This window comes from Salvia hispanica, chromosome 3, assembly GCF_029641045.1.
Source record: "Salvia hispanica isolate PSC_SH4W2 chromosome 3, Shi_PSC_v1, whole genome shotgun sequence".
Taxonomy (NCBI): domain Eukaryota; kingdom Viridiplantae; phylum Streptophyta; class Magnoliopsida; order Lamiales; family Lamiaceae; genus Salvia; species Salvia hispanica.
In genome coordinates this window covers 3370394-3392289 of record NC_142694.1, presented here as the reverse complement: position 1 = coordinate 3392289, position 21896 = coordinate 3370394, and the positions used below count along the sequence as shown (strand labels likewise).

The 21896-nt window shown below is 39.0% G+C and overlaps 5 protein-coding genes across 10 annotated transcripts; 3 read left to right on the top strand and 2 right to left on the bottom strand.

Moving 5' to 3' along the window:
- Nucleotides 1-364: 364 nt before the first annotated feature.
- On the top strand, nt 365-7102 carry LOC148929958 (uncharacterized). Of its 2 annotated transcripts, none has more exons than XM_089068033.1 (5): nt 365-516; nt 713-3273; nt 3443-5182; nt 5733-5982; nt 6079-7102. In XM_089068033.1, the coding sequence occupies exons 2-5, from the start codon at nt 775-777 to the stop codon at nt 6603-6605; spliced, it is 5016 nt and encodes a 1671-aa protein (XP_088924159.1). In that variant the 5' UTR covers nt 365-516; nt 713-774; the 3' UTR covers nt 6606-7102. The 2 variants fall into 2 exon arrangements, with proteins under 2 accessions (XP_088924159.1, XP_088924160.1); XM_089068034.1 differs by lacking the exon at nt 6079-7102 and adding an exon at nt 5449-5500 and having other exon boundaries at nt 5733-5824.
- Nucleotides 7103-8112: 1010 nt separating this feature from the next.
- Nucleotides 8113-8723, top strand: LOC125212211 (uncharacterized). The gene is made up of 2 exons (XM_048112307.2): nt 8113-8397; nt 8557-8723. The coding sequence occupies exons 1-2, from the start codon at nt 8145-8147 to the stop codon at nt 8625-8627; spliced, it is 324 nt and encodes a 107-aa protein (XP_047968264.2). The 5' UTR covers nt 8113-8144; the 3' UTR covers nt 8628-8723.
- A 75-nt stretch (nt 8724-8798) lies between these two features.
- MOT1 (molybdate transporter 1) lies at nt 8799-10484 on the bottom strand. The gene has a single exon (XM_048112306.2). It carries the CDS (start codon nt 10462-10464, stop codon nt 9070-9072), a length of 1395 nt encoding a protein of 464 aa, XP_047968263.2. The 5' UTR covers nt 10465-10484; the 3' UTR covers nt 8799-9069.
- Nucleotides 10485-15881: 5397 nt separating this feature from the next.
- LOC125214938 (uncharacterized) lies at nt 15882-21896 on the top strand. 5 transcript variants are annotated; one of them, XR_016137209.1, is made up of 9 exons: nt 15882-16070; nt 16227-16301; nt 16530-16801; nt 16886-17546; nt 18215-18417; nt 18509-18753; nt 18850-19560; nt 20099-20745; nt 20893-21896. XR_016137209.1 is itself a non-coding variant. In XM_048116176.2 (8 exons), exons 2-7 carry the CDS (start codon nt 16281-16283, stop codon nt 19539-19541), a joined length of 2094 nt encoding a protein of 697 aa, XP_047972133.2. In that variant the 5' UTR covers nt 15882-16070; nt 16227-16280; the 3' UTR covers nt 19542-19560; nt 20099-21896. The 5 variants fall into 5 exon arrangements, 2 of the variants coding, with proteins under 2 accessions (XP_047972133.2, XP_088924912.1); XR_016137210.1 differs by having other exon boundaries at nt 18850-19616; nt 20099-21896; XR_016137208.1 differs by having other exon boundaries at nt 18850-19654; nt 20099-21896.
- Nucleotides 19881-21661, bottom strand: LOC125210988 (Leucine-rich repeat (LRR) family protein). The gene has a single exon (XM_048110656.2). It carries the CDS (start codon nt 21659-21661, stop codon nt 20162-20164), a length of 1500 nt encoding a protein of 499 aa, XP_047966613.2. The 3' UTR covers nt 19881-20161.

The window sequence follows — 21896 nt, the reverse complement described above, 5'->3', positions numbered from 1 at the left end:
AGGTTAATTATGTCATTCACAATTTTCAAAGAAATTTTCTACAACCACGTCAACATTTTCTAGAGTTTAAACATCGAACAAGTTATTCGTCAACGCGTACAAACAAAGGCCTCAACAACTGGATTTTGATCAAAAAATTTGGTACATTATTTATTACCCTGCAACACCAACTTCTTGATCTCAGCAGTCAAAATTAAGAATCAACGTTGTATATATGGTCACGTGGAACTCTTGAATAATATAATTTCCACTTAATTGCAAAACCTTACAAACCCTAAAATTTTTCCCTTCTCTTTCCGGAAAAAATAAAATTAATAATTTTATTTTTAGAAAAAAGGGAAAGGTTTTGGGGAAAAAACAAAATAGACAAAAAAGAGCAGTGAATCAAATTAGGGCTTCAAATCAAAGCTGGAAATTTCTCCTTTTCCCCATTCTCTCAATTCCTTTCGAATTAGAACTCTTTCATGCTCGATCTCCACTTCTCTAATGGCGTGGGCGCCGTAATTCTGATTATAGGTACAGTTCATGTCTATATGTCGCCGGATACATACTTGCATGTATAATCTGTGCATTCATTTTCGTGCTTTTTCCTAGTCTGGTTATCAAATCGGCATATTTTGATAAATGAATTGCCTTTTGGTGTAATACAACAGAGTTTGATAGATTATTCATGGATATTTTCCTTTTTCTTTTCGTCTGAAATTTGTGGCAGATCTAAGTGGGACATGAAAACACAGGAGATTGTGTATACTTGATTAAATTGAGGGATTATTGATGGAAAGCAGCAAAAAAAAGTCTGGTGGCGTTGAAATTTCTAAGAAAAACCGTTCATTAGATCTCAAGAGCCTCTATGAACCCAAGTTTTCTGAAGTAAGGAATAGTAAGAAGAAAGTTTGTGATGAAAATGATGGGGAAAATGTTAAAAAGAAAAAAAGGAAGAGTAGGAAGGAGGTTCCTCTGAGTAGTTTTGAGAGTGATGCTAAGAGACGTAGGAAGGTGAGTTTAAATGGTGTGAAACCAGAGCTAGAATTTCGACAAAAATTGAAGGGAACCAGTGAAGGTCTACAGTTGCCTCTTGGGAATAATGGAAGTTCTTTTAATATCCCAAAGCGTCCAAGGGGTTTTGTTGGGAGGAAAAGGTTGAAAAGTGATCAAGGTTCTAAGCCGACCAGATGTTCTGATTCTGCTGAGTCTGCAGGAGAAGTCAAGGCTGAAGTTTCTAAATCTGAGGATGGGGAGGCCCCTATTGACCGATTAGCTGCGGTAACAACACCTTCCTCGAGTAATGATCGTCTTTCAACTGTGAGATCCAAGAGAAAGATAAATGGTTCAAATTCAAAATTAAAGCAGAAGTCTGATTCAAAACCCGCAGTGAAGTCCAGTGGTTCAAACGTGAAATTAAAGCAGCAGATGGGAGCTGAAGAAGTTGAAGATGACAGGAATGGCGAGTCTGGTTCAGCTTGCCATACAGAGAAAGAATGTGATCCAGTTGTAAATAATAGAGTTCCACTGCGTAAAAGAAAGCAGAGTAACGGTCAGAAGAAAAAGGATGTAGTACTCAGCAAAGGTAGAGGTGGTGCAGAGGCCAAAGCTAAGAAGTCTCAGCCTTCTATGGGTAGTTCATCAGATAGGCGCTTTGCTGATTTTGTGGATGAGGATGATGATGATGAGGAGAATCTGGAGCAGAATGCTGCAAGGATGCTATCCTCACGGTTTGACCCAAGCTGTACTGGCTTCTCATTGAAGAAGTCTTCTGCATCTCAAAAGGCCAATGGATTGTTGATTTCATCTTCATCTGCTCGGGATTCTTTTACCCGACGGGCTAAGTCATTTGCTGATGAGCCGTCTGCATCAGCTGATGATAAGAGCAGAACTCTTAGACCCAGGAGAGAGAGTGCCGGGAAAGGCGTCTCAAGGAAACGGCGCCATTTCTATGAAATTCTTGCCCAAGACTTGGACCCATATTGGGTTTTGAACCGGAGGATAAAAATATTTTGGCCGTTGGATGAGAGTTGGTACTATGGCCTTGTATATGATTACAATTCGGAAACTATGCATCATCGCATAAAGTATGATGACCGGGAGGAGGAAATTGTTAATCTCCTGGATGAGAAATTTAAGCTGCTGCTTCTCCCTGGTGAGGTTCCTGACAATTCGAGAACTCGAAAGCGAAGAAGGGTCAAAGATTTACATAGTGGACAAACAGCTCCATCAGCTGGTGATGATAGCTGTACAAGGGACCCTCTTGATTCTAAACCCATTGCGTCATGGCTTGCCAGTCAATCTGAACGTTCCAAAACTTCACCAAAATCACCGAAGAGACAGAAGACCCCAACGAACCACCTTCCTTTGATCTCTTCATTGTCCTCCGAGAAAACTAACAACTCAAATAGTGATGTAGTTGACTCAACAATATTTATGAATAATCCAGATCGTGAATCTGCATCAGTGGATAGCTTACTTGATGGCCAAAGGGGTAATAGTTCTCTACCAAGGAGCACACACACATCCCAAATTGAGAAACACATGGTTTATGTCAGGAAGAAATACCGTAAGTCAAGTGAAGGAGGTAATTCTGTGTCTAGAGATGTCAGAGTGTGTAGAACTTCTGCATGGGTTGTACCGCCACTTTCACCTGTTAGTGTTGGTTTGCGGCCTACTAAAGGAGGATCTGGCAAGCGACTATGGTCGTTTGATGGTCAAGGCAAATTAAGAGTAAAAGATGTTTCGCTGGAATATGAGCAATTCAAATTCGAGATATGCCTACCTGTATTACCATGTCTAGAGACTTTATTTGAATTAGGGAACTTTTCACTACTTCATGACATATTTATGCTTCAACATGGGGTGTTGGTGGCTAGCTCTCCTGCTGTTGTCCTGGAAATACTTTTTATTGATACTAATTTTGGCATGAGATTTCTCTTATATGAAGGCTGCCTGAAGCAGGCAGTAACCTTGATCTTCCAGATCTTGATTGTCTTTAGTCAATTTGATGAAAAGTGGAATGATGATATGAAATTACCTGCAACCTCAATAAGGTTCCAACTTTCTAGTTCTCAAGATGCAAGGAAGCAGCATGTATTTGCATTTTACAGTTTCTCCAAGCTAAGAAGTTCAAGATGGCTTTACCTGGACTCAGAGATTCTGCAACATTGTTTACTCATTAAACAACTTTCCATCTCAGAGTGCACGTACGATAACATTAAGGAACTTGAACGCAGGAATTTCCAGTCTCAAAAACTTTGTAATGGTTTAAAACACTCTTCCAATGAGGTATTCTCTCATCTTACTTAGTATTTATTTTCTATTTATACTTTTGAAATAATGGTTTATTTCCCTAATTTTTCTCCACAACTGCGAATGTAATAGCTAGATACTGGGGCCTGGAAGTCACCATTCCTCTGTTATTTAATAGTAATGGTTTTCCTTCTTTAACTTCCAGGGTTTCAAATATGTGCCTGGCATTTTGCCAATGGGTGTTACCCGAGAAGCCCGTAATAAAAGGATGACTCAATCTGCCTTTAGTCTTGCTACAAAGCTTGGAAAAGTGCCTCAATTTGCTCTCTCCTTTTCTGCTGCACCAACTTTCTTTCTCGCTCTACATCTCCAGCTACTTATGGAACATAGCTTTGCTTGGGTTAATCTCCAACATCAGAGTGCTCTTTGTTCTTCAGAAAGTTCCGATGATATTTGTCAACCAGGTGCAGAATGTGCTCGATTTAAGCCGAGATCCAGTGCTTTTCAAGATGGCACCATTGGTAATCAAATCAGAAAAATAGATGCAGAAGCTCCTGGTCTGAATGGATTTCAACGAGCTCCAGGAATGAGTGTTGTCTTGGCAAGCAATGCTGCTGAGAACACTGGTTCCTCTAAGAAAATACAGGCGGGGAAACCAGATAATGATGGAAGGGGTGGATGTTTCAAAGAATTTGCTGGAAATGCATCCGAAACTATTAGTCAATCATGTCAGCATGAGCCTAGGAAAGAAGCGCTTCAACTGATTGATGTACACATACTTCCATCTATGCCAACTTCCATCACATCTCAAACACCTGACCCCAGGAGCGATTCCACACCAGGTGGCATGAGAATTGAAATTCCTTCTTCTGAATCAGGGCAGGTCTCTGATATGGATTGGAATGTGCATGACGGCTTTATTCATACACCCAACACTATTGGCTTCAGAAGTTCGTGGCAGCATGGTGGAAGCAACTCAGTTTCTTCTCCACATAAACCCACAGTTTGGCCTGACGGAAGCCCAAACTTCAAGCCCAATGGATTCAGTAATGGACCAAAGAGGCCACGCACTCAAGTTCAATACACATTGCCTTTTGTAGGTTGTGATCTTAGTGAAAAGCAAAAATCACCAAGCACAAAATCTCTACCTTGCAAACGAATTAGGAAAGCTAGCCTCAAGAGGATATCTGACGGTTCTGTTAACAACCGGAAAAATGTGGAGTTGCTTACATGTGTTGCAAATGTTCTAGTCACCATTGGGGACAAAGGATGGAGAGAATGTGGGGCACATATTGTTTTGGAAGTTGATGAACATAATGAATGGAGATTGGCTGTCAAACTTTCTGGGGTTACAAAATATTCCTATAAGGTTAAACACATTTTACAGCCTGGGTCTACCAACCGCTACTCACATGCTATGATGTGGAAAGGAGGGAAGGACTGGGTACTGGAGTTTCCCAACCGGAGCCAGTGGATGCTTTTCAAGGAGATGCATGAGGAATGCCACGATAGGAATATCCGTGCAGCATCCGTAAAGAATATCCCCATCCCTGGAGTACGTCTGGTTGAGGAGAGTGATGATCATGGAAATGAAGTTCCTTTTGTTCGGAATCCTATAAAGTATTTCCGACAAGTCCAAAGTGATGTAGAAATGGCAATGGATCCTTTGCATATTTTATATGACATGGATAGTGATGATGAACAGTGGTTGATGGCACACAATAGTCGCGCTGACAAACATGATGAGATATCTGAGGAGTCCTTGGAGAAGGCGATAGACATGTTTGAAAAAGTTTCCTATTCTCAGCATCGGTTGAACTTCACAGATGAAGAAATTGAAAAGCTTCTGACTGGAATGGGGTCAACCGGGGCTGCGAAAGTTATACATCAATACTGGAGGGAGAAGAGGGAGAAAATTGGCATGTCTTTAATAAGACATCTGCAGGTCTGTCAAAAACTCAGTTAATCAAATTGTAGAATTTCTAGCATTACATATCGTCTGTTAAAAACTGTCATATCTAATACACTAGACTGTTAAATAATTTCTCATTTATAGCATGAATGACTTTTCAAATGCATTTTAGTTGTGTTTCTGGAAAGGAGAATAAAGCATCAATGAACGACTTCTTTTAGAAATATAATCCTCTGTGACATGCATGCTTTAAGTTGATCTCATAGATTTTATTGTTTGTTGGTACCTTGTCTCTTCAGGCGAATATATAGAGCTCTTGGATCATGTATCTGATTAAACCCATGACATTAGGTAGGGATCTGGAAATAATTATATAACTGAGTGCGGCTCTTGTTATTTTCCCAAGCCTGTCGAGCAAACTTTGACATAATTAAAGCTACAGACTTAAATGGTCAAATATATGGTGTAGTTGTTCATAGCAGCCTCAGAGCTGTTATATACGAGCGATGTCATCTGTCATGTATGCATATAGTCTTTCGTATTGTTGCTCCTTGACTCATTGCTGCTATTGTTTTGTACTCAGCCTCCACTTTGGGAGAGGTATCAACAACAGCTGAAAGATTGGGAGCACAAGGTTTCTCCTGGATTATATGCCTTTTCTGCTGGTAGTCAGGGGAAGGTTCCTCCTGAAAAACCACCCATGTTTGCATTTTGCTTAAGACCACGGGGCTTGGAGGTTCCCAATAAGGGTTCCAAACAACGGTCTCACAGGAGACTTCCAGTTTCTGGACAGCATCATGCTTCCTTGGCAGACCAGGACGGTTTTATATATGGTAGTATTCACTTCTTTCCTGTTGTAATTGTATCGATGTTTATTAATAATACTACCATTGTCCTTTTTGTTACCTATTAACACTCTATCATGGCAGGGAGGAGATCCAATGGCCATGTTTTTGGAGATGAGAAGATGTTGTACGCAAGCAGTCTCCATCACGACTATTCCGATGTTTCACCATCAACGAGGGTACTGTCTCCACGAGATGCACATTTCTACTTGAGCACCGGACCGTCAGGCAGCCCAAAGTTTTATAAGAACAAATCAAGGAAGCTCGGATCATACCCCTCTTATAGCAATCAGCAGATGATGATCCCCTACACCCCCAGGTCAACAGGGAAGAGAAACGCGAGCCAGCAATGGAACACGGGTGTGCCCGAATCACCCAGTCAGAGGCCTTATTTCCTCGAAGGACCTGATAGTTACGATCTTCCCGAGTTCCGGGTACGTGATGCATGTGGCGCAGCGCAGCTCGCGCATAAAATGGCCAGGCTCAAGAGGGAAAAGGCTCAGAAGCTGTTCCACAGAGCTGACACAGCTGTCCAGAAAGCTGTGGTTGCTCTGATGAATGCAGAGGCCGTCAAAGAGCCCTTTGATGGCGACTCGATCGACATAAATTAGGAAAGAAGACGGCGTGGTTCTTGTTCCGGTCGAGGAGAATAACTCTCCCATCAGCTGAGAGGGCACGATCCTCATCGTCTCCATCTCCGCTGTGGGTGCATAGAAAGCCGCGGCTTTCCGATAAGTGAGTTTCGATACTTTGTCCATAGTATAAAAAGTCTTTGTAGCGTGATGGCTGGGCAAGAATTTGTAGATGGCGACCTGTCACCTCTGCCTAGTCTGATACAAAAAGGTCTCTCCGGCTCCATCATATCCTCACTGTCAAGGACTCAAGGGCAGTTTTGGTAGACGCATGCTTCCTTTTTTTTTTCCAGCCAAAATGATGCAAGAGGCGCCTGGAATTCTAGTATTCAATCACTGTACATAATTTTGTTGCCTTTTTTGCCCTCTTCATGGTTTTCTAATTTCTACTGAAATTATTAACCTTTAGAATTAGGCTTTAGTGCTGAATATTGAAGGAGTTAGTGGCCCAAAATAATACACTGTTGATTGCACTATGGTTACGAGATGTGATCCATCAAAATTGTCGTGTTGGTCCCGATAAAAAGGTTTTATTTTATGAATTTAAGCAATAAAATCAGTTTGGTGGGTAGACTATATGATTTAAAATGTGTATTTTTATCATGTTTTTTTAATTTTATCTTTCCAATCAAGTAACTATAGTTTATATTTGCTGCAATATTTCATCAAGTGCATCAATATTCTAGTACAATTTTTTACTCAATTCTTTAACTTTGGCGTTGCCTAAGAAACCTAAGTGAAAATTTACCAATAAAGAGAGGACAACACTTCTACCATCTCTTTAGTTAAGTGGGCTGGACCGGGCCTGTCTGAGACGAGTTGTACATAAATTTATTTTTTCTTGCATTTATGTTTTACTTAGTGAGTAACACTAATTATGTAGTAGTAGTACTACTATAAGATTTGACTTTTGAGCAAAAAATGTATACTAACTCAGTTTACGAATAGGAGTCTCATTTCTTTTCAGTACGGATTTTAATAAATATTAAAAGAAATTAATAGAAGAAAGTTAGACCATGTTTGGTAGGGGTGATAACTCATCTAGCGATGGAAATCCATGAACAAAAATGACCAAACATGCCATTAGTGGAATATGAATCACACTTGTATATAGAGAATTAATATTAAATGAGTGGAATGATATAGTGGGATGTGAATTATGAACCAAGTCTCCTATTCGCGGACGGACCAAAATTAAAAAACGAGACTTCTATTTGCAAACCGAGCGAGTAGCAGTTCGTGAATCTCATAGCTGCAATGCAATAAATCAGTTGACTTATGGTGTAACAAAAAAACCCAAGAAAAGTATAAAAAAAATAATGGTCCTTTTCCCTTCTCATTAAATCACGTAACTTCTACCTAATCAGAAAGTAGATGTTTTGAGCATTTAGTAAATTACTACATGAGTCAAAGCAACGTGAATTCAATTTACAAGTCCAAATAAAGTCTACTAATTAATGTTGTGGCCTTATATATAGAGCTCCCATCTTCTGCACTCTGCAGCAAAAAAAGAAGAAGATGAAGTTGGCCGTCGTAGTCGTCTTGATTTTGATGGTGCTGGGAACTGGTGTGGATGCACAGAGATTGTACAGCTGCTGGGGTGGGTGCTACAACAAGTGCTTCATACAAGGAAGAAACACCATGACTCTATCTCAGAAGCTTGCTTGTAAATTTTCATGTCTCAGGGCCTGCATTCCTTCTACTCCTACTGATTATGCCTACTACTGTCGCCGTCGTTGCTCCCTCAGACAATGCAGGCAACTTATCACTGGTCGCTACTCTGTCTCTGTTACGAACTCTAATATCTCGTATCAGTTGCGATTGGCCAACTGATGTGTGGTTTATAGTCATTTGAAATGAGTTCTCCTGTTTTGTTTTGTTTTGATGTTATACTATTTCTTTCTCTCATGTGATTGTTGATTTATTGCAGATGGTCCAAAATTGGAGGAATGCTTTGGTAGGTGTACTGATTTCTGCCGTGACAGTGTAGTAGCTCCATGAATAATTTTTGGCTGCCTTAATTTGATGAAAAATGGTTGGCTGTTGTGATTGATGATTCTTCATCTTGCAATGAAATAGTAGTCCACTACTTTACTACTCTTGCATTTTTCCCAATTTCATCTTACATATCCATATTCTAGCAATAAGTCTCTAATTCGTCCCACAAGAATATAAACAATTCGTCATTCAGTACACTCCATAGATGTGTGCGTACACTAACTTTGTACACTATTTCAACTATATACTTCTAACCCCCACTTTCCAAGCATACTCACAATTTTACAACAAATGGTCCACCACTATACAGTCTCGGTCTTCATTTACAATACACACTCACCTTAAAATTTATTAAAATACGTCGTATTGAACCAGAGTGTACACACGCTTACGGGACAGAGGAAGTACGTTATTCTTTTTTATCGATTTGGGCTAATCATGAATACTATACGTTCCGATCAAACCAAAACTCCGAGCACGACTTCACCTCCCCCGCCCTCCTCACCCGGAGCAACAAATGCACCACCATCCCACACAAGAACCCTAGCGCCGCGCTCGACCCGACCAACGACACCGCGGTGCAGACGAGCATCACCAGCGCCTCGCTCTTCGTGCTCATATCCCTAGCACACATGGCAAGCTCAATCCCAGCAAAGAGCAACAAAACCCCCAACACTCCCACAGGAAACTGCACCAAAACCTTCACCAACGAGCCTCCCAAAGCCAACCCTAGCACCAACTTAGCCACCCCTAGCAGCGCCACGCAGCCCCCTGACCGGCCCCCGAATTTATACTGCCCGGCCAGCCCGCCCGCCCCGTGGCAGCACGGCATTGCCCCGAACCAGCACCCGGTCAGGTTCATTAGACCGACGGTGATCGACACCGACGTCGCCGAGACGTCCTTTTCCGGGAAGAGATCGGTGGAGAGCTTGCAAACGGCGATCACGGAGTTGAGGATCGATAACGGAAGCTGTGGAATTGTGCCTTTTATGAACCCTTCCTTCCATGAATGCTTCGAGATTTTGATTACACTGATTTTCGACGGCCCGAATTTGAAGTGATTGATTGCTTGAGGTCCTCTCGCGATGGCGAGGATTAGCCCTAACAAAAAAATTAGGAATGCGGATGGAATCGATGTGATGAATTTTAGGAATTTTCTACTTCTCCTTCGATTTGGCCGATCGATTTCGATTTCGATTCCGTCGATTTGGTTGGTTTCTGTTTCTGTTTCGGTTTGGTCGCCGGAGCCGTTGATGAGGAGGATGAAGGAGGCGCAGGCGAGGGCGAGGATGAGGCCGTCGAGGCCGAGCCAGGGGCGGTCGCCGGCGGATTTGGATTTGGCGAAGTTTTGCTCGGATTTGATGTATTTGACGGCGGTGATGGCGAAGGAGAGGCCCTGGGCGAGCTGGATGCCGCGGACGACGGCGAGGGGGATGAGGTTGTAGGCGAGGTGCATGAGGCCGGTGGCGCCGAGGAGGAGGAGGGCGGCGGAGGTGAGGATGCCGGCGGCCATGACTTCGGGGATGGCGAAGGAGGGGTTGGAGATGGCGACGGCGGCGATGGATTTCATCGGCTGGACGGGCATGGGGACGCCGTAGAGGGCGCCGGTGAGGAAGTTGTAGAGGCCGGTGAAGATGAGGGTGGTGCCGAGGTCGAGGTTTTGGGAGAGGGTTAGGGCTAGGATGATGGGTATGTAGGTGCCGAGGTCGCCCATGGCGCCGTTGAGCTCGCCCCATTTTGATGGGAATTCTAGGTTGCGGCGGAGTTTTTGCGCGAGGTGAGATGGGGATGGGGATGGAGAGGTGGCGCCGGCGCCGGAGTTTTGGGGCTGCGACTCCATTGTTGTCAGTTGCAGTGAGGTGCTTGAATTTTGCATGTGAAACGATGACATGTGTATATATGCACCTAGGCCTGTCAAATCGGGTACCCGTGGATACCCGATCCGAAATTTTCGGGTACCCGATCCCGAAATTCTCAAAAATCAATACCCGATACCCGATCCGAATTTGATTTCGGATACCCGGATACCCGACTCGGGTATCCAGTCCCGAAAAATCGGGTATCCAATCCCGATTGTGATTTTGATTTTAAAAAAAAATTAGTTACAAACTTTAGGAATTTATTTAATATTCTTATTTATCCCGATTGACAAATTTAATACAAAGTTGAATCCTCACCCTCTTCCATATACATATTATTTTTACTGTTAGTTGGATATTAAATATATGTACTATAAGAAATTAAACTATACAAAATCAAGACACCTTTTTCTTTAGTGTTCAGAATCCAGACACCATTTTTCTTCTGATTTAGAATGAAGATCCAATTTTCTTGTGTTTTTAGAATCAATACACCATTTTTAGTGTGTTTTAGAATTAAGGCTTTGAATTATAAACTTATTGTAATTCTCAAGACATTAAATTTTCTCTTCAAACATAATCTAAGAAACCCAACTCAAATAATGTGGAGATGGCAGCAACTTTTATTTGACCTGGGGATTTAATACACTGTCAATAAGAGCCAAAGAGGCAGTGACGGGATCCTACTATTCCGGCGTCTTCCATGGCTTTGGCAGTCGCGGATGGCAGAAGAAATGGAGGGCGGCGACCGGGAGGAGAGCACGCGGCGCTGGGAGAGGAGACGACACGGCGGCGGGCGGCGGCGGCGGAGGGAGGCGTAGGCGAGAGAGAAGAGCAGGAGAGGGGAAGGAGAGGGAGGCCTTATGAATTTTGGGACCTACGCTAATTATTTACTAAAATGTACTATAATTAAGAAAGATAATTACATTTAATTAGAATAAAATCATAATTTATTAATTTTAAAAAACAAATCGGATAATTCGGGTATACCCGATAATCCAAATTTTCACTACCCGATCCCGATCCGAAATCCGAAAAATCGGGTTTCGGGTATCCAATTACCCGATTTTTTCGGGTTTGGATATCGGGTATCCAATATCCGATATCCATTTTGACAGGCCTATATGCACCCAATTAGTAGTAAAAAAATTATTACCAGTAAAAGGTCCTCTTCTAATGCTTATAACATCAAATATCAACGGGTAATATCATCATTATGTTATCATATGATAATTTTTATATTAACATAATGTATTACAAATATCAATAATATGACGTGGGGATATCAACACAATTTTATTAATATTTTACATACACTAGATTTAAATACACTATATTGAGATTTCTTTGTGCATTTGTTGATAAAATCTGTTTATCAACATATACAAAAAATTAAAATATAAATTATCAAATTTTATCATCCGACGTTGGAATATATGTAATTGAGATCTCATTGGAATCCTTATAAAATTACCTTTAATTTGATACCCCCTCTGTCCCAGTTTTGGAGTCACATTTTGCCATAAAAGTCCGTCTCAGTTTTAGAGTGACATTTAGAATTTTCTATATTTGGTCATACAATTTTACCCCACTGTTCATCAAAATGTCATTATCTACATTAAAATAAACCAAACAAAAATCAAAAATCAAAAAGTCAAAAAGGGACACACCTTCAACCAACTTCCTTCATTTATTACACACTTCATCATCTCAATTCATTTATTACACACTCCATCATCTCACTTCATTAATTATATACTCCACCAATTCCTTAAAACTCATGTCGTAACTAAATGTGACTCCAAATGTGGGACGAGGGGAGTATATTTTTTGCAAAAAAAATAATTTAAATCAAGAGAATTATGTTAATTTAAAGTTTTGAGATGATTTTAATGAGAGAGAATTGATGTTAATACCTTTAAATTTATTTACTAATTATTTAAATTTAGAATTTGAGACACTTGTCATTATTTTAATCATTAGATCTTTTTATTTAATGACTAACAATTGATCTTATTTTTGAATTATTAATTAGTTAGCCATTGATTATAATCCCTAACCAAAGTTAAAAAAAATAAACTAATGAGATTCATGATTTTATTATTAGCTTGAATCAATGAGAAAAAAATGATAGTACACTGTAATGCAAATATATAGTTGCATATGAATTCAAATGTAAATCAACACAACATTTTATTCAAAAGTTTCCCAAATAAACTTCTCCCAAAATACAATATTTGTAATTGATTTGACACGTAATATAACTCCACTTGGGAGTTTAAAATCTGCAAAACAAAAGTTAAAAACATCAAAAATAAAATTGTGAATAACAATTTCAGGCTATAAGTTTAAAAGTACTAATATTCACTGGGTGTGTAATATGTCTAATAGCGAGTGCATAGTATAGATACATCGGTGCACTTATTCCGTAAGGTAAACCGTGTTTTTTCCACTGGTACAAAAAAAATTTGTTTTGCACCCTCGAAACACTTTGATTTGAACAAATTTGGCCAATATTATGATATTTCATCCTTATATAAAATTAAGTTAAATAAAAATACTAATTAAAAAAAAAGTAATTAAATCCTTTCCAAGCTCCTGCGATCGTTTAACTTTCTCTTTAATTATGAGATTCTTACGATCACATTTGGTGAGCACAATTTCTCAGGCATCAATTTGCGGTCAAATGTGGAGATTTCGAGAGAGGTTAGATTTCAGTTTGTATTTATAAATTAATTTGCACTTTAATGTATTCTTTCTTTTGAGTTAATCTAATATTGAAGCACAAACACAAAGTAAGGTACTATCTTAACTATCGTTGAATCATAAATGTTGTAGATGCTTATTGGGCCATTTGGATAGTGCTTTCACTATAGCTAAACCCGAATTATTTATAGCTGATATGTTTGAAATTAATGACTTGATCTCATCAACACAATTTTTTATCTACGAACATTACCACCTAAGTTAAATTTATCATGAAAATATTTATAGATTTTTCTTTCATGTTTTCACTATTCTAGAAAGAATTTATAGAACGTTTCCTTTTCTTTATTTATATTTATGTTATATAATCGGAATTTTCTTCCAATATGTTTTTTATTTTCTAAAATTTACTCCTTTTCAATCCTACTTTATGAGATGTTTTTTGATGCACATGTAGCTTGGAGGGGTTGCTTGTCTTTGGTTGTTTTCATGTCATCATCTCCCGAACAGCGTCTTCTGCGTTCACTCGTGTTTTATGCGGATAGAATATTTATACGTCAGTCAAATTTGACTTTGTAAGTTAAATATACGTTTGACTTCAATTTTATATGACAAATAAAATTTTATATGAGCAATTTTATATGAAAAATAAAATATGAGCAAGAGAGAGAATAAACATAGAATAATGAAGAGGGGCCAAATATATGTACACAGTACCCCTAAAAAGTTTGAGGGGCCGTTTGTGAAAAGATTGAGTAATAGCCTCTTAATGAGGCATAGAGCATAATCTTCTGTACAATGTTCTTTGGAATAATTAGCCCACTATTGATGATCATGCTTATACTTCAAAACCACACGCCATTTATAACTAATAACTCCAATATCACCACTATATTTACGATATTAATAATTGTTTGTATGCTTTTTTTTCTTTCTAATTTTCAAATACTCAAAGCTGACCTTTTTTTATTTTAGGAATGATTTCTAAAGTTGCAATTAAAATCCATAAGTATAACTGAATCTAACAGTGTTTGTGAGTGTTTAAATTAAAAGTGTTCCTAAATTGAAAACAATGTCAAACAAAAATAGAAAAGTGGCAACTACTCCCTTTAATTCCCATTTACTTTCGAAGTGAATAAATTTTTCCTTTTTCTGTATTTTTCTCTCTTTTTATGGAAATATTTTCTTCTTTGCTCTCAAAATTGTGTATCAAAATTGGGTTGGACCATAAATTCATTTATATCTCCTCCCTTCTCCCCATTCTTTTTTTTCTTTTTATATCCATATGGTGATTATTGGATCAAAATAATGGCCCATTCTTTTAACTCTATAGTCTCATTAGAATAGAAGCCCAAAATTAATCTGTTCCCTCTATTACGAGTTATGACTGAGAGAAAGCTACGTATGAATTGATGGTCTGTTCCGCCTCAATATAGACATTTCATTTTTACATTCGCTTTTTTTAAAAATAATAATAAAATAAATAGTTAAAGTGAAGAAAAAATAAAATAAGATAGAAAATAATAAGTATCGAAAAGAGTACTTAACTTTTTTTTGTAAAATTATTTCCAGTTTTTGTATCGTGAAAATCTATATATATTTTTCTAGATGAATGCAATTACACTTTGATAGTGTTGGCCTAAGTCGAAATTTCAATCGGCATAATTTAATAGTGTTAGCCAAGTCGAAATTTCAATCGGCATAAAGTAATGGTTAATGTACTACTCCCTCCGTCCCGCTCAAGATGACATGTTTTCCTTTTTAGTTTGTCCCAACTAAGATGACACATTTCATTTTTTGGTAATTTTATCTCTCCAATTAATACACTCAACCATTTTTTCTCACTTCTATTAAAATATCATTCTTTTTTTATCTCTCTACTTTAATACTTACACTCACCTTCTATTTCTTCAATTAAACACTTTAACCAATAACTCATAAAATCTCGTGCCGGCTAAGCAATGTGTCATCTTAGTCGGGACAGAGGGAGTAATTTGTTAGTGGCTTAAAACAATTCATCAAACAAGAAAATCAGTCCATGCCCATCCGAATTGAGAATCTATTACGGGCCATGTTGATAATTTAATTCGTAAATCAAATAGAAAATAAAATCATGAAAAATCTATTTAGCCAGACAAAATTCTCCATGACACTGCGTCCATCCATGAAAACTAATTTTAATACTACTAGTAAATAGCAGTATGAATTTTAATACTGATATGAATTTTAATACTAGTAATAGTACTGTTTTGATACAAAAATAGTAAGTATGAAAGATATGAAAACATTTATTAAAAACTAATTTTGATAAATGTTCTAATTACAGTAAATATTTTTTGAAAACCAAATCATGAAAATCTCTTTATCCATAGATTTAATATACTACTTCCTCCGTTCCATAGTAATAGAGGCATTTCATTTTGCGCACTCGTTTTGAATAAATAATTATAAATAGTTAAAGTGGAGAAAAAGTAAAAAAAGAGAGAATAATGTAGAGAAAAGTCTTATCTATAATATTATCTCTTTTACTTCATTTTTTCTCCATTTGAACCATTTATAATTATTTTTTCAAAATAAGTGTACAAAATGAAATGTTTCTATTACTATAGAACGAAGAGAGTGTATTTGTCTGACAGGAAAAAGAAAGAAAGAAAAAAAAAAGAGTATATGAATGGCATTGAAAATGAAAAATGGAAAAAAGAGGGGAGCAAAATAAAATAGCAAAAACCCGAGAAAACAAAACACTTTGAAGTTTGTGATAATTGAATCATTGAAAATCCAGTGATTTTGCATCCTCGAATGTCAAGTTGAAGTTTTGTAACCTCACTTTGCAGAAAATACACAACTTTTTTAAGTCAATCAGCTAAGCTTTGAAATTCCGGTAAGTTCACAGCATTGAATGCCGAGTTGAAGTTTGGCATCTCGCTCTCTGCAGAAAACACAGAATTTTTAATTCAATCACCGAAGATAAGCGTTGAAAATCCAGTAATTTTCACAGCCTTGAATGATAAGGTTAAGTTTCGTACCTTGTTTGCAGAAAATACAGATTGCTTGAATTCAATCAACGAACATAAGCGTGGAGGGGGAAAGGATGAAGGGTGATGAAGCAAAGGTACAATCACTCTCCACTCTTTGTCTGCTTTTTTTTTAATCTATTTTTAAAAAAAATTGTTCATCATGCCATCTTTATGCTAATTTCAGTGTTTAACTGTTGAATCAACATTAGTCCTGTTAAAATTGAACTATATAGAGAAAAATCATAGCTTGTTTATTGATGTTACATAGCATTTTGATGAATGCTTACTTGCTTGTATTTCTACAATTCATTCAATTGTGTTAGATGGCGAGGATGGAAGACATACTAAACCTACCGGTTCAAGATCCTCCTTATTCCGAGTTTTCTGCAGCTCATATCAATTGGTTTAAAGTCGAAGGTGGTCGACAAGGTGGTGATGATATTGCACTGATTCCCTTTTCTAGAGTGGATGATTTTGTGAAAGGTGAATCCAGCAATGCTGACTGCCCTGCTAGCTTTCGTGTCGAATCAAGAAGGAAGAGACCCGAGGGGAGTCTTAGCAGACCAAGAGTCGATGGCTATCTTGAGTATACATTGTATGTAAGTAGAGTACTACTTTGTATTGCTTAATTTGATATCACATTAGAGATTGTAGAGGTATTGACTATTTCTGTGTCTAGGTATTGGTGCTCTTATGGTCCTGAAGACTACAGGGATGTCGAACCTCATGTAGGTGAAAACTCAAGCATCAAACCTGCTTCGGGTAAGGGAAGTAGGCCAGGGAGAAGGCACATGATGCGGGGATGTCTTTGTCACTTCACTGTTAAACGTTTATACACCCGGCCTCTACTTGCTCTCATCATATACAATCAGAGGAATCATGTGGATAAAACAGGAGCTCCCTGCCATGGGATACTTGATCAAGAATCTGTGGGAACTAGAGCTATGTATGCTCCTCGAATATCAGAGGAACTTCGTCAAAAGGTGATGGCCATGCTTCATGTTGGAGTATCCTTGGATACAATAGTCCAGCATCACATGGAAGAGGTGCAGAGGCATGGGGGTCCCCATATCCGTGATGATTTCCTGACACGCAATGATGTCCGTAATATGGAAAGGCTTATACGCAATGCCTCCCATGAGTTGCATTCCAATGTTGAATGCAGTGTGAAGATGTGGGTACAACGCCACCATAAGCATGTGTTTTACTTCGAGGAGAGTTCTGGTTCTGAAACTTTTGTATTAGGGTTACAAACCGATTGGCAGCTGCAGCAGATGCTTCGCTATGGACATAGTGGATCCATAGCTTTTCATACTGCATCTGGATCTAAGAGACTTAAGGTTCTGTATGATTTGTTACTTTCCTTGTTTATCCGGTAAAGGATAGAGTGTCACCCCAAGTAGTTCTAATTTGGACCTTTACAAAATTTTCTTAGAATCACTCATTTAAAAGCAAATACACGATTCTTCAAGTTCTGTCGATTTACCATGTGAAAACATTAATATTGGGTATGAACTTGTAAGGTATACCTCAATTTTCCGTTGGATACAAATAGGGGTTAGATAATGTTTTGCTTGCACTTTGATATATGGAGTATTCAACATTGTTTTCTTTTTGTGTAGAATTGCTATTATGTTTTGCCTGCACTTTGATATTTGGAGTATTCAACATTGTTTTCTTTTTGTGTAGAATTTCTATTATGTTTTGCTTGGACTTTGATATATAGATGGAGTATTCAACATTGTTTTCTTTTTTGTGTTTTGGGGTTTATTCTTTGGTTTCCTCATATAATTGGGTGTTTGTGTATCTTATTTACATATCATTTGTTAGGTAGACAAAAACTTCAAACAGCGAGATAGAAATTAACAATACGCTTGCATATGCTATTAGATTCAGTACTTATTTTGGTACCTTAATGATGAAAGCATTATCTTGAGTTTTTCAAATTAGAGTTTTTGTTAATTTACCTCACTCTTTTGACTTTTACCATATCTTTGGACTTGTGCAGGATACTTTATGCTCTCTACTGGCATTCGATTCGTCACATAATGCCGTTCCAGTTGCCTGGATTATTACTTCCTCTTCTCATGGTAATAGTAATACGCACAAATGGATGCTGTCCCTCGTTGAGAGACTACGTGGCAAGGACACAAGCTGGAGACCTCATGCAATTATAGTGGATGATCCCTCTCTTCAGCTCTCAGTTATTCGGTATGTGGTTAATATGGAATTGTTATGCCATTCTATTGTAGAAGTTGATGTAGTATCATCCATCATCTAACTCTGCAATTTATTCTCTCAGTGAAGCTTTCCAATGTCGAATTCTATTGTGCCTCTGGCATGTTCGTCGTGGTTGGCTTAAAAGCCTATTAAAACACTGTCACAATTTTGATGCTCAAAGAGAGATGTTTAAGCACCTAGGCCGGATATTGTATTGCACAGGGAATGTGTCGAGCACTGCAGTTGCGGTTGAAGAGTTCCTGCAAATATATGTTGATCAGTCTGAATTTGTAGAGTATTTCAGAAGTAAATGGCTGCCAAAATTAGGTACAGTTTTTCCTAATTATTCTGTTAGACGAGGATACTTGTTCCTTGCTCTTAATCATGGAATGCAGACTACAATATGATAATGTTATGTTGCAGATTTATGGTTCAATTGTGTCAGGACTCTCCCAGTGGCAGGATTAGAGCATTATGCTTCAATAGAATCCTATCACCTGCGATTAAAATCGAGGGTCCTCTCTCTGTTGGTGGAAAAGTCACACAGAAATGACTTGTTGATTCACGCGTTGACAACCCAATTTCACTCCTTCTACTGGTTCGACACATATATAGTGGATACGGGGTATTTTGAAAATCTAAGGGATAGATTCAGTTTAACCAACCCATGGTATCAGGCAGAGCATATCTCGGATATGGATGTCCTGCTGGATGAGGAAAATCTCCAGTTTGCAAAAGTTGCGTCTCAGGCAGATAGTAGCATGGCTTATACGTTATGGAATCCTGGTTCTGAGTTCGGGCTGTGTGATTGCTCCTGGTCAATGGAGGGTAATATGTGCAAACACACAATCAAGGTGGCAGTTTACTGCCGTACTCGGCAGATTGCGAGGCCGTTATTGTCCGCTCAAGTTTATAGGCAAACCTTGCTTAGCCTGCTACAGAATCTTCCAGATGACCCTCTAGTTCTTGGACATGCAATTTCACTCGTGAATCGCATGAAACAAGACATCAAAATCTTGGAGGATTTGTCGAATAGTGGGTTGTTACAGCCAGTGTCTTCAGGGACAAACTCCATATTGGCAGAAAATATTCAGCCTTTGCCACGGATCAATTGATCTGGATTAAATTATGCAGGTCTTGCTTCCAAGTTCCAATTCCATAAATTTTTGGCTGAAACTGAAGCGTAAAATGTGTGATTCCCCCTTTGGTAGATTCTAGCTTTTAAATGGTATCTTAATGAAACCTTGGTCTTTTAGATGTGTATGTCTACTTGCTGTAATTGCTGATATTGCCTGATCATAAAATTTTCACCAGGGTGCTTTTGCTCTATGCTTCACATTGATAATAAGGAACTACTATTATAAACCAAAACTCAACATTGTGATTCATATGAATGTTGATTTATAGTTTTACATGAGAAATAAAATGGCTGGAGAAGACAATGACTCTGAAAATTGCAACTGTCGCATTCGCTGAACATAACTTTACATTATTCAAAGGTAGAAGCTCATAAAATTACATTATTACTTGAACAACTGAAAAAACCTTCTTTTTCTTTTTACCTTTTTCATCATCTTCTATAAGTTCCCTGATCAGCTTTTGTACAATGAGATGCTGGAACCTTGTGTTTGAATTGTATCTAACACTGTTTCATACTCCACTTGATGTGCAGGAACGATCTGAAGATTAAATCTCATTGTCTCGGGGAATGTGTGGAGTCTGAAAATGGAGGTAATCAAGGCTTCGGTGGTGGATTTGATGGTTGTTGACACGGACACAATGGTGTTGTAGAGTTTGGAGCAGGAGGTGAGGTTGGGCTAGGAGGGATGTCAGGCTGAACTTGTGGTGGTGATGATGGTTGTGGTGGTGGCACGGGCTGTGGCATGGTAGGTGGAGGAGAAACGGAGGGCTGAGGAGATGGAGATGGAGATGGAGATGGAGATGGAGATGGGGATGGAGATGGCTCAGCAGGGGTTGGAGACATTGGGGGTGGTTGTCGGGGCGGGCAAGGCAGCACCTTTGGTGGTGTTTCTGGGTCAGAATGATTACATTTGTAGCTGCTACAATCAACCGTCCGAGCCAAGAACCTTTGACACTCCAATGAAGATCTTTGGTTTGGCCTGTCTTTTAAACAATTCATTCCATCATCAAACTTGTGCAGTTTTGGGCATGAAGAAGACTCATTGGAGAAGAAATTGAAACCGTATTCAAAGTTCACCAAATTCGGAAGTTCACATAACCGATCACCAATCTTTCCAGACATCATGTTGTGTGCCAGATTCAGCTGTTCTAAGCTGTTCATTTCCCCGATACTATTAGGTAATGGACCGACGATCTTGTTTTCGCTCAAATCTAACACGGTCAAGTTCTTCAGCTTAGAGATTTCACTTGGGAAACACGATGATATACCAGTGTTTATGAGAATCAGTTCGTTCAACGTTTCTCCCATCTCACCTAAACCTGCAGGAATACATCCGCCGAAATTGTTGTTAGCCAGGACGATGACAGAGACGCGTGACTTGCCGATGTTGTCAGGTAAGGCGGAGGAAAATCTGTTGTTGTTGACAAATATAGCATCAAGATCTATCTCAAAGAGTTTCCTTGGGAGCTCGCCTTCGAATTCGTTGAAACGAATGTCTAGGTACCTCAGGCTTGGTAGCTGGACTAAAACCTGAGGAAACTTGCCTGCAAAGCGATTGTTGCTGAGATCCAGCTCGTAGAGGCGCTTCATGTTGACAAAACCTTTGGGAATCGCCCCACAAAATCTATTCGAGTTTATGTGAACCATAGCAAGATCATACAGCAGGCCCAGCTCATTGGGGAGGCTCCCCGCGATGTCTCCGTGGTTGAGATCAATGCCCGCAACCGTGAGCTCGTGTGGATACTCAGGCGTGGGCCAACAGAACACACCGGTGTAGTTACATACGTCTTTTCCGACCCAGTTGGCAGTGATGTTCTTTGGATCAGAGAGCATGGATTCTTTCCAAGCTTGCAATGCAATGTAGCCATTCCGCAACCTAGGGTTCTCAATCTCGACCTCGGGCTCAACTGCTAGACGTTCTCCCTCGTAGGACTGGAGCCGGCTCTGTTGGTGAGGATCGTCGTTTGCTGCAATGGGGGCATGATATTTGTCAGTCTCCACCGAGGTGGAGACGTTGGGGAGGAGAAATATGGTGCAGAGAAACAAGATTTTCGAGGCATGAAAACGACGAAAATGGTAAGCATCTCCCTTCATTGTGTTGTGATTGTTCAGTTATGAGTTTTGGAGCTGCATTGAGTGGGGCTTTGATGTAGATCTGCTGTTGTGAATAACTGAGATGGAGCATGAATTTTGATTGTTCTGTTGCTAACAAGTTAGTTTAGATGAGATTTTTGTGCATTTTGTTACTCTATGTTTGCCTTTTGCTGTAATGTCCACCACAAATATATTTGTTTAATGGATTTCATATGCTATTAGTATGTTTTTATTA